The 12,734-nt window shown below is 34.4% G+C and overlaps 1 protein-coding gene across 1 annotated transcript; it reads left to right on the top strand.

Annotated features, from left to right (window-relative positions):
- The first annotated feature begins 442 nt into the window (after nucleotides 1-442).
- On the top strand, nucleotides 443-5,825 carry LOC116163698 (barH-like 1 homeobox protein). The gene is made up of 3 exons (XM_031477787.1): nucleotides 443-527; nucleotides 5,277-5,544; nucleotides 5,597-5,825. Exons 1-3 carry the CDS (start codon nucleotides 449-451, stop codon nucleotides 5,823-5,825), a joined length of 576 nt encoding a protein of 191 aa, XP_031333647.1. The 5' UTR covers nucleotides 443-448.
- Nucleotides 5,826-12,734: the final 6,909 nt, after the last annotated feature.

Here is a 12,734-nt window from a genome sequence, read left to right as displayed (position 1 = left end):
ACAAAAGAAACACGTGGGTTTTCGTGTCTTCCTAAAAGATTATCATCGGCAGTCTATTGCATTTGTCTTAGAAAATCTTTGATTGAGTAAAATAACAGACGTATACACTTATTAGGAGATGCTAAAAAGATTTTCGTAACAAATTTATTTATAAATTGTTCGTAATTGTGCAGAAGAAGTGAGTTATATATAACAAAATGTCTTTTGGGAGGAGCGTAGTATAAGAGAAGGGCGGTTCTATAGGGGTAGTTTTCTATTAGGGAGATGCCGTATTCAATATCTTTTACATCCCCTCTTCATTTTGCATTTAGTGTTAACGTTGACAACCGCATCAGTTAAAGTTTATAAACTGAAGTTAAAACGCCACCCTCTACGAACATGTGCCTGATGGTAATTGTTGTCCACTGAGAGCTCTTATCGTTAAATTCGAATATAAGAAATCTTGAGTATGCAAGAGCATAAATCTTTTCTAATAAAGGACTTACTAGGTGATGTGCTAGTGGAGATGCGCGAAGATTTAGATAACAGTAAGTTTGCAATTTTTTTCCTTTTGTGATAGGACTATAGGAAGCGCAGAATTTAAGTGGATACAACCTGAGGCAATAATTACTCTTTGTTCTTAGTGCAAGTACCCTCAATCTCGCATTTCTTTTGTAGGAAACCCAAACGAGTGATACTTTAATTGCATAGTTTCTGTTGTTTTCTGTTATATGCGATTTGTACAGTTTATACTACATTTGAACAACACGTTCTTTATTGAAGCACTAAACCTTCCAGGGTAAACCTAAACATTGCGAATTAGAACCAGTTTTAGATATATAAATATGCGGACTATTGATAGGTAACCTTCACATAAAATCTTCCATTAAAATATCCTGAATTAGCCCAGTCTGTTTATGTATTTTTAAAAGCATAATGCTGAATGGCAGTTAGAAAATATTTTGGGTTTCAGGGTGATCTCTTCAATAATCATCTTATCCTTTTGTGTTAAGGGCGCACCCCTAAAATTGTAGCGCCTCCTAAACATGAAACGGCAATTTTTTTAAATTTGGACATTTAGTTTTCAAGATACCTATCTACTTATTCCACCGTTGCTTAGACCATCTAAAGTACCCTACCAAAGCTTGTGATTCTCTTTTCATAACTTTTAAGTCTTTTCCAGAGTTTTAAATGTATTCCAAGCTTTTATAGAATTCCTATGTTCCAGAAAGGACATAAAAAAGTTCCGGAACGAGTTAGATGACTCTCTAAACCCCTTTAAACGGGCTTCAGAGTGCATTTTGGAGCGTTCAAAGTTTTTTAAGGACCTTCTAGATTTCCCCAAAACGCTTGTCAGAGATTTCCTATGCTTTGAAAAACTCTACAGCGCTATTGTAGAGCATTTAATCTCCCTCCCAGAACACTTTAAGTCGTTTTTAAAGTCCTTTAGGACACTTACAACGTTCTAAACCTCTTATATAATATTATAGGCTCTTTAAAAAGGTTTCCAGGAGAATTCTCTAGCAAACGCATCATTAGAAAGTTCGGCATTAGAAAAAGCCTAAAGAGTAACTTTTCCGGACGTTTTACTTGTTAGAGCTATGCACGCACTTTCCATTGGTTTTTTCACTATTTCAAGCTTTCTAGGTTTTTTTAGTGTATCACCACTTTGTAGCTCTCTACAGTACTTTGTAGACGCGCATATCTAATGAAAGTACTCAAAAGTCTCTTAAAAAGCCTAGAAATGACCTGAGAAGATTTCAAAGGTTTTAAAAAACGATAGAAAGCTATGAAGATGTAAACTGTACGGCCTCGTGGGCGCTTAAAACTTTCTAGTTAATTACAGCTAGTTCAAAAGTAGGTATGCAGGCGAATGTTCATGGTAATCGCAGCACGAGAGACGATAGAGACGGTAGATTTTGTTGCTAATGAATAAATCGCAACGACTTGTATTTGCATTTTAATAGTACATTATATATCAAGGTAGAGAAGTCCACTATTATTGCCTGAGCACCAAGATTACATCTCGAGGCGCTTGCGCCGAGGGGTGTAAGGTGCGAAGGCAATAATAGACTTCTCTACCGTGGTATATATACTATTTTTTTCACTACTAGCACTTGAAATCCTCTAAATTAACATATTTTATTGATAAGAAAGTGAACGGTTGGACAGAATTTTTTGTTTCTTAATTTAACATGTCAATCAAGTACGTGGAAGTACAAGTCAAACAGGCCGTATTTTGTTCTGTCATTGAGATATTTTCAAAGAGTAATTTCGTTCGAATTTTTTCAAAATATGATAATTTTAGGTATGTAAGTTCTCTGGAAATGGCGGATGGTGGCAATTATTCATTTTAGAGAACTTGTCTAAACGTTTATTGAGCGAAATTTCGGGTTGTGTTTTCTAAAAGTGACAGCGTGACAGTTCTCATTTTTGACTACTAGTTAATAATAAAAAATTATTAACCACTTTGAACAAATGCCGAGAAAGCCTACTTTACAAGTGGAAAAAAGGTTAATAATCATGTCATCAGACGCTAGTAGTGAAAAAATCATTTTGTAATTTTGTAACTTGTATCCGGAAAAGCTGTCCGAAAGGTCTGTTAATTTCCAGAAAGCTGTAACAGTTTATTTTTTATGAATTTGTAGATAAGTGTGTCAATTTACGGTTAGAGGAAAAATAACTTATGTTGTCTAACCTTTCTAGTACCTACTACGCTTCCACACTCCAGAAAATTAGGGGCTAGAATAATTTGAATTTATGAAACATCGGACTCCTTGTTTGTCTTTTCTGCTTTTTTGAAAAACAATAATAAACGTATACAGGGTGGCCATTTGAAAACGAAACAGAGCCTATTTTGGGAACCTCAAAACATTAACGAAAAAATCCTCGGACCCGCCAATTTTTGTTTCAAAGGGGAACAATTTTTTTGGTAGTTTCGCCCCCCTAAGGACAAAGCCCTAGCGGGGGTGACGACCGCCCCCAAAATTTTAAATCGAATGGGGGGTCGAGTAATACCTTATTTTGAAGGTATTTTTATGTGGATTATAATCCTTAAGTTTTAAATCGCTCCTAATTTGCCTAGCCGATACAGGAGGTAAAAACGTGTCAACATTTTCTTATGAAAAAAAATGCTTGTAAATTAATTATTTAAATAACAACAATAAATACAACAATAAATACAAAAAATGTTGTTATCGTACATTCTGAACTGAACTTTTTGTTGTTGTTTTTTTTCTTTTTAAAAATCTGTAGGTGGCTTTGACGAATGTTCCTTTTTCCTAAACGGTACTGTGAATCGTCACAAATGTCGCTATTGGGCTGCATACACAACGTCCCGAAAAATTGAATATTTGGGCTGGCATTTTTGGTAACCATATCGTAGGCCCCTTCTTTGTACCTGGCAATCTAACAGGAGAGATGTACCTGGAGTTATTAGAAAATACGATTCATCCAGCATTAGTGCAGATACTAGAAAATAACAACGAGTACTTGGAAAATCGTCTAGTATTTCAGCAAGATGGTGCGCCACCCCACTATGCTGCAAGGGTTCGTCAATATTTGGACCAAACGTTTCCAGGACAATGGATTGAAAGAAGAGGAGCTATTGAATGGCCTCATCTTTCCCCGGACTTTCCGTTAGATTTTTTTTATGGGGACATTTAAAAATTAAAATTTATGCTAGTCAGTCAACATCGCTAGAGAACTTGCGACAAAGAATAATTGATGAATGTCGTCAAATCACCCCAGAAGTTTTGCAAAATGTACGGGAAAGGTTTGAACAAAACCTGTATTATTGTATGGAAGTCGAAGGCCAACATTTTCAACATTTACTTGATTGATTTTAGCTTTAAGCACTTAAAATAAAATTGATTAAAATCTACATAAAAATACCTTCAAAATAAGGTATCACTCGATTTAAAATTTTGGGGGCACTTGTCACCCCCGCTATGGCTTTGCGCTCAGGGGGGCGAAACTAGCAAAAAAATGGTTCCCCCTTGGATGAAAAATTGACGGGTCCGAGGATTTTTTCGCAAATGTTTTGTGGTCCCCAAAATAGGCTCTGTTTCGTTTTCAAATGGCCACCCTGTATTTATTTATTCTGATTGGCAAGATTAATAAAGGGAAATTGGAATCAAGTGGAATAGTATGTCGCAGAGTCCACGAGTCATACTGTGCCTCATCAAGCGTCACTAACAGCAATCGATGCCAAATAATTAACAACCATGATATTCGAAGCCATGTTCAAATACCACTTGCAAAACATCTACTTGAACTATTAGTTATATCATCGTTTTTTGATTTCAAAGCACTTTTTGAACAGCTCTTTTAGTGAAAACGTAACGGAAAGGAATGATTTATTAAAAACATTTAAAAAATACATTTAAATCGCCATAGAATAAAAATAAGTTAGTCACATTACTGCCAAATTCAAAACGTTTCAATTCAAATTTCTCTCACGACAGTCGTACCTAATAATTAGTCTAAACCATCCATTTCCACTATAGGCGTTTTATAAATTAACAAATTAGAAAAATGCAAAATTTTATTTGTTTGCTTTTTTACATTCTGGATGCTACGCGCTATACGCCATCTGCTATTTGAGTGGTACCTAAACAGTCCAAAAGGTATAAAAACCTCATTGTAATTTGTAAATTCGTATACCTATCTAAGCACGTAACAGTCTTTTAAATTTGTTTCTCAGTAGGTACCTATACCTTGCCTAGGTTTTTAGGTATACAAAATTGATTAATCTTTTTAAGCATATAAAGAGTCTACCTACGCAAGTACATAACAAAATTTGTAAAATTCTGACATTTTTCATTCTGTGGCGAAGAGCTTGAATATGATTGGATGTTTAAAAAACGTCATCTTCAGGTATCCAGATTCGCAGATACCAAATGTTTACGGGATCAGCATTTTTTCCGCATTCTGGTTACGTCACTAAATCTGAAAGATTGAAGGACCCAACCTAAAAACGCAGGTAACGCGTTTGTCTTTTGAGTGCGTTACAGTTGCTGTGAGAAAATTATTAAAAATCTGGAGGACAGAAGCTTCAACCCCAAGCATTTATCGGGTTTGTTTATTTTGACCTACGTATATCGCCCTACTTTTTGTTTACATACAATGTGTAGGTATCATTAACTCATCTCGCCTGAAACGAGAGAAGCAAATCTCTTATAGACCTCGACCTCATTACTTATAAATTATATTACGCAAACAGTAATAAACCATGGTTGCGGTACAAGCAAGGACTATGAATCTTTGTATAAAAGAAAAATTTTTATATTTATCAGATCTTGAAGATAATTCCGGAAGAGATAACGACGATGATAATAAGCAACGATATCTGGGACTAGGCGTTACGGATACGGGCGGCCTAGGGGATGCAGTTAAAGGCCGAAAACCTAGGCGAAGGCGCACCGCTTTCACGCACGCGCAACTGGCATATCTAGAAAGAAAATTCCGATGCCAGAAGTATCTTTCGGTAGCCGATCGTAGTGACGTTGCAGATGCGTTGAATTTGACTGAAACGCAAGTTAAAACATGGTATCAAAATAGAAGGTGAGTTATCCGGTTCGAAATACGCTAGAAGACTTTAATCGTTAGGTTTTAGAACGAAATGGAAAAGGCAGAATCAGTTACGCCTGGAGCAACTGAGGCAACAAGCGTCGGTTGAGAAGGAACTGCTGTCGACAAGTTTGCGCAACGCAGAGGATGGAGTTCCGTGTTGCGCACCGACGGGTATAACAAGATATGGAACGCAGTCACCTTGCAGTTTTTTGACAACTGCAGCCGCCGCTATTTTCCACAACGTGACCTATGTCCATGGGTGTCAGTTATAAATAATTAGGCGATTTATTCGCATCCGACACCACTCCTTCTTTCATAAGTTGGTAGATATAATCTACAAGCCAAACCGATCTTCCATCAAGTTGTATTTGCAAACTATCACACCATGGAAATGTTGACTATTTCCAATTTACATATCATATTTAAAAAAAGTGAAATGAAAACTGTATTAAATGTACCACTGATTTTTGAGTAACTATTTTCAATATCTACAGGTGCGTTAATTTTTACGTTTCATAAATTGTGACAGTCAAACAACTATGGAACATGGCCTCAATCATCTATCATCATGTTATACTTAACTCGGTATTAAACAATCAGTGCTAGTTAGCTGTCTGTTAGCTTGCAACACATTGTGAATGGTGTATACTGTATACTCTTCTTCAGAACAGAATATAGTGTCTAGTAAGTACAAATTCTGCAGTTATCCACTCCAAAGATTAGCAAAATCATTTAACTCGCACAATTTATTAGAACTGGACGATACTATGTAAATAAAGCAATTAAAGTAATTTTGTAAAAATTGTAGATTGTGTAATATATTTTATTGTCGTACGTTAGCTTAGTGTAAAGTGTATAGGTAGGTACATATGTACCTATATTATTTATATAGATATAAGGCTCTTATATAAAAAAATACATTTTTGTTTGTTGTCGCATTCAATTAATTCAAATGTTATTCTATTGTCAGTTTTTCATTTTTCCGTTTTTTTCTTTACACCTTGATAAAGCGTCCGTGTCTGTCACCAATTTTCTACACCGTCTTCCTTTTCCATCACTAGTGATTCATTGCCCCTTCATGTCTTTTTGTACTTCACACGCTTCAAACTTCCTTCGTGTTCCGTTTCTTAAAGGAACCTTTCTTCTCGCCTCTTTTGACGCTTTCTTCTCCTTTCTTCTTTTCCCTTTCATGTTTTACGTTAGGACTTCTCAACTCTTTTACACTTTTTTTCGTAACGTGTCCTATTATTCTTACAATTTAGCTCAAAAAAGTTCATAGATTAATAGGTACATATCGAAAATCCGTAATTAATAGTCCAGCCAGCGGAGCTAGTTACATACTTTGGTATGTTGTTCGGTGGTGTTCAGTATTAGGTTATGAGGAAAGAGTTGTCGATTTAAGAGTTTATTCAAGATATGCTTTTGTTTTTTTAAAAAAATCCAGTTTACTAGATATGAGCGAAAAACAGATTTAGTGACTTTTCATTTAACTGTTGTAGAATCGTTAGTATTAGAAATACAGAAATATGCAAAGAACAAAAACTGTACATTTTTTTCCGTTTAATAAGATACATTTATTAATATTTATTCTTCTTTTATAATTTTCGAGTTATATAACGCAAACTTACGTTTTTTAAATGGTAATCATAGGACTGTGACATTTTTAAAAAGTACATTTTACTATTATAATATTTAACTTGCAGTTAGTTGTGCGGCGGGGCACCGTTGTGTTGAAACCAGCGTAAATTACGTCGTGTTTCCAAATCTAACCCATCCTACATATATCATGAAATTCATTTGGTAGAAAATGAAGATAACATTGGCCTGTCCAATTTTCGTAAATGAAAGGTACCTATCTCACTAGATATTGTTTATCATGGCTAACTCTATTTACTTACCTAATATAATACGAAAATTACTGCAGGGCGTTGATTTATTAAAGTACATTTATTAAGCCTTATATCGTTATAAAGAGAAAAAATTTCCTTTTTAAAAATGTCAAAGCCAACTATGACTACCATTTAAAAAAATTAAAGTTTGAATTATAACTCAAAAATTGTAAGATCTAAAAATAAATTAGTATGTTCATCATGTTAAGCATTAAAATGTCTAAAACTTTTATTCGTGTCATTTTGTTGTATTTCGAATAATAACGATTCTACAACAGTTAAATGAAAAATCACTAAATCTGTTTTTCGCTCATATCTAGTGAACTGTGGATTTTTTTGAAAAAACAAAAGCATATCCTAAATAAGATCTTAAAACGACAACTCTTTCCTCATTTAATCGAACCCGTATGTCTTACCTATGGTTTTCAAGATCCCAATGCTTAAAATGAAAAAAACAACTCACCCTGTATGAGAAAAATTAGATCATAGGCGATATTCTTTTGAATTAATCTTTTACGTAAAAAACACGGCACGCATTTGCATATCTATTCCACTATTCTAATAGACATAATGTAGAAGTTGTTCTTAAGATTGAGTGCTAAAAGTTGGGATTTAATGAAACATTCTCGAGTTTACCTAATTTTCGAAGCTTATGACGTTATTGAGAACTTTCTCATAAATGGAACAATTAGACGGTGTGTTGACAGCATAAATCGACAAATTGTTGTTTGTGAACACCCCAACATTTAGTACGATAACTATCTAACGGTTTCATTAGGGGTCTAATTTGTGCAAATTGGGGCTTTCTTCCTACAGTGTTGTCACAAATTAGAGCTAATCAAGCGCATTTGTGTAGGAAATGGATAGAAATTTAACGTTGAAAGCTCCCCCAACCCAAACCCAAAGTAATTACCGACATTAAGTTGGTAACAAAGTAAATAGTCGCAAAATCTTTCGAAAAAACGATACTTCACTTCATCGCTTAACAAAACCAATTTTCATTGAAATCCAATCAGCAGTAAGTCATGTTCTTACAACGGAAACCGCATTGAGTTTTGCAGTACGTATTCAGGGAGGAACGCTAATGGTCCTTCAAGACCATTATGTGTGATCCAACTGAGCTTTTTCTTATAATGGTCCCGTGCGGACACTTGACTTCTAGCACCCGACCATTGTCCTTTATTCAACCCTTAGTCAAAATCACTATCTGTTAGGTATTCACAACGTTTACGCGATTTATTTACCTACTTTCACGTCTTGGAATAAATTCATCAGTCACATCGTGCCTGTGAATACAGTTTCGTAAACGCAAACGCTTTCATTAATTCAGGAAACGCGGTGAAAATAATTGTGCAAAACAAGACCGATTATTGGAAAAGGTGGGCGATTTCTTGCTCTTCGAAACTTTATAATTTCCATAAACTCGCGCGATTGCCTCCATGCCAATACGTCAATTCGAAAGTTTTTTCTGCGAGATTTGAATTGCTTTCATTTTAGAGCTATTACAATGTAAATAAAATTCTTGATATTCATGTTATTCGTGAACGTGCCTTTTCAGTTATATCTAACAAGCCCGGTTATATATCCTCAAGCCAGTATCCCCTAATCTGAGGGAAGTTTACCCTCTAGTTATACAGCAATTAACATATCATTTGAGTGTTTGTGCTCGTTATTTACAGTTCGCAGCCTCTCAATGCCGCAGTTTCACCACTCGGAGTTCTGACTCTACATAATGGGCTCTGATTGGAATATAAAACTCTACCGGGGAAGCTTTCAATTACGTTTATTTTACTCTGCCCTGATTTGCATCAATTGAATGTAATAGAAGCTAAATTATAGAAGTTACGTTTCTGTTTGTGGACTTTATTTTTTTTCCTTTCGTTTTAAAATGTTTGCCTCTTTTATGAATAGCGAATTAAATGGAAATGTTTTTGATGCTCCATTCGCGTTAATTAATTTGGACCTTATGTACAAATTTTGCGTTGGTAGGAAGGAATAGGAGGCACATCAACTGGAAAGTTAAAGGTAAAGAAAGAATTCTCTAAATAAAAGAAACTTGTGATTATTCTGATACATTCAGGCATGAATACAAATTATAGAAATAAGTGCAGGATAAAACTGGAGCATTTTTAACCCTTAGAATTGCTTTTATGTAGAAAGTCTGGTTAGTTGCTTGAAGTGGCGTAAATAATGCAAGTTTATAAATGGAAGTTATGAAAAGAAGTTAAGTCTGCAACTGTTTTCAAATAAATTTAATTGGAGATGCTTTGAAGAGTCAGATTGTGCATTCACTGGGATTAAATATAATTCGAAATTAATTTAAAGATTCTATCCATATATCTAGGTAGGTATATAGGTACGGTTCCGTTGGCTTCTTCAGTACGTTTTGGCCCCCTTTTATCAACATTCAAAGGCAACCAATTATGGTTATCCATTTTGTTTAAATAATAGGTACGTTATTCCAAAATACGTAACTTCTGACAACACCTATCTTACTTCCTCAGCACTATCAAGAAAGGTTGTGAGACAACGAATGTTCAAAAATTAAACAGGTGTAGAATAAGTGATAAAATAGTAGAAAAAAACTTAGACCGCTGCTCAATAAACTCCCCACAACATGAAAATCAACTCCCCCGACAGAAAAAAATCACTTCTCCCGGCTAAAAATTTACTTGTAAGCACTAGAGCGCTAGGTGTAGCACATCGTTTTTTTCAAAACGAAAGGTCGCACGGACATTAAACATGCACTGTTGTCTTGTCTGCGGTGTAAGGCTAGTAAATGCAATAAGAATAATAAAGTAGAAATAAACAGGCTTTAATTTGATACCCAGTTCATACAATTGGCCCAAGCGTTATTTTTCTGGTACGCGTCAAACTCGACCGCACATACTTTTTAATCAGACAGTAGTTGGCATTTTAGGCTAAGAAATCATTATAATAACGTGGAAACTCCGAGGAAATTTATTCAACTGAATAATAGTTGTACCTATATTTATTCAGCGTTGCCAAAAGAAGTTCTTCTTTTCTTTCCCGTTTTTGTTATTCTATAACCAAAGAGATTGAACAAATGTTAAAAGAAGATGAAACTTTTAGTTAAGCAGTTAATTTTTCTTATAGGCTGGTCAATCTAGGCAGGTTTATACAAGTGAGGTAGAAAAAATTAGTAACAAAGTGATCTCTGCGGAAATGAGTACTCAATAGGGTCCTTATTAACCCCTCAAAAATCGCACTTTGTCGCATTGGTGGAACTTGGTAAAAATGGCCGCCATCTTGAATTTTTTTCGAATTTATTAAATATTTCGTAAAGTATACATTATATCAAAAAAACTCAAGAGACTTTTTTTATGGAGAATCAAAAGTTACCTATAATAGTTTAAGTCTATTGATCAAAAAACAAAAAAAGTTATTGAAATTTATATGATTTGGGTAATTATCACATCTGTGTCGAGACTTAGATGTACTTCAAGAACTTAATGCAGATATGGCAGTTTTAATTAAATCAGGACTTAAAATTATTTTAAATCTGTACTGGTGTCCAAAAAAGATTCATGATATTAACCAGTTGCGTCACACACTCTACAGGGTGGTGACTTGCGTAACGCATCATAGGGATTTCAATGTAAAATTCATAACATGCGATTATTGGCTCCCCAAATTATTTTAGAGCAAAAAAATGTATTAAGGTTTTTTGTAGGAAAATTTTTTTTACGGCAATCAACCGTATTAGTTTTAAATTTTTTGCATAATAAAGACGGAAAATTGGAAAATTAAAACCCGCATCTTTTTCAATAATCTGTGATGCCATGGAATTTTATAATACAAAAAACTACGCCAATATCCGTCATGCCATGGAACGTCAGCTATAAATCAAATCAAATTCTATCAAAAAGTATTATATTTACAAAAGCGAATTCAACATAAAGAAATACCAAATTACTAAAAACGGTTTCCTATTATAACAATTTACAATAAATGTTCGAATAAGTCACCATTAACTCCAAGACAGTAACCAAATCGATCATAAAATCCATTTCGATCTGCTGCTAATTGATAACTGGATATCTTTTTGTTTTAGAAAATTCCATGGCTGTCCTGATTTAATTAAAACTGCTATATCTGCATTAAGTTTTTGAAATACATCTAAGTCTCGACACAGATGTGAATAATTACCTACCCAATTATTGAGTATTTTACTTTAAAATCCATATTTTCAAAATTGGGCATACAAAACAGTTTTAACTAATTCAGATATTTACCAAATTTAAAAAAAATCCATATTGCCAAATCATATAAATTTCAATAACTTTTTTGTTTTTTGATCAATAGACTTTTTTTATAGGTAACTTTTGATTCTCCATAAAAAAAGTCTCTTGAGTTTTTTTGATATAATGTATACTTTTCGAAATATTTAATAAATTCGAAAAAAATCAAGATGGCGGTCATTTTTTTCAAAGTTCCACCAATGCGACAAAGTGCGATTTTTGAGGGCTTAATAATGACCCTATTGGGTACTCATTTCCGCAGAGATCACTTTGTTACTAATTTTTTCTACCTTAACCACCTATTTTGACTAGCCTATTATGAAAAATTCAAATTTTTGTTGGTTTTTTCCGTTTGTATCTCGCGGCAAATTTTCAAACTTAATTAAGTCTTGTATTCACTATTAAACGGAGCCAAATCAATTACAATTATTAGTCAGTACCGTGCATTTCTAAGTTGGAATTTTTCGAGTGCAAGTTGGCATTTTTGGCACTGCTTCCCTCCTCAGTGCCGATGCACTGCCCCTGGTTGTTTTACAAGACCAAGACAATTCGGATATTAGTACCCTTGCAGAGAGAACATGGTGGCAGCTAGGAAGGCGAGAGATGAACCATCCCCAGTTTTTATATTCTATTAATTGCATTTACTGGTTCGCCACTGAGCCACACCTGACTCCTCCTACAGACTCTAAATTGCTTATCTGCACATAGTCCGCTCTGTCCTTCTTAGCTGCCGGTCTCTGTATCTACTTGCGTTTTTTTTTAAGTTAAGCCCGATTTGTCTCTTTATATGATTACTATTTTGTGTGAACCATTACTGATTAGGTAGGTATTTATTAACTTTCTTTAAAAACTACGTAAGAGCCGTGACTTTCTCAACTCACTTAACGTAGAGATTATTTCTATTGCAAATATTTCACACTAGTCGCTTGTTATTGGTTGTTTGTTAGTATAGCGTTATAAATTTTTTCATAAGTCCATATTAACCACGTTTCCTGTTTAGCTTACATAAGATAGGTAGGTAAGTACATAT

The sequence above is a fragment of the Photinus pyralis genome, unplaced genomic scaffold (genome assembly GCF_008802855.1).
Source record: "Photinus pyralis isolate 1611_PpyrPB1 unplaced genomic scaffold, Ppyr1.3 Ppyr1.4_LG2, whole genome shotgun sequence".
NCBI lineage: Eukaryota > Metazoa > Arthropoda > Insecta > Coleoptera > Lampyridae > Photinus > Photinus pyralis.
This window is presented reverse-complemented; position numbering and strand designations above follow the sequence as displayed.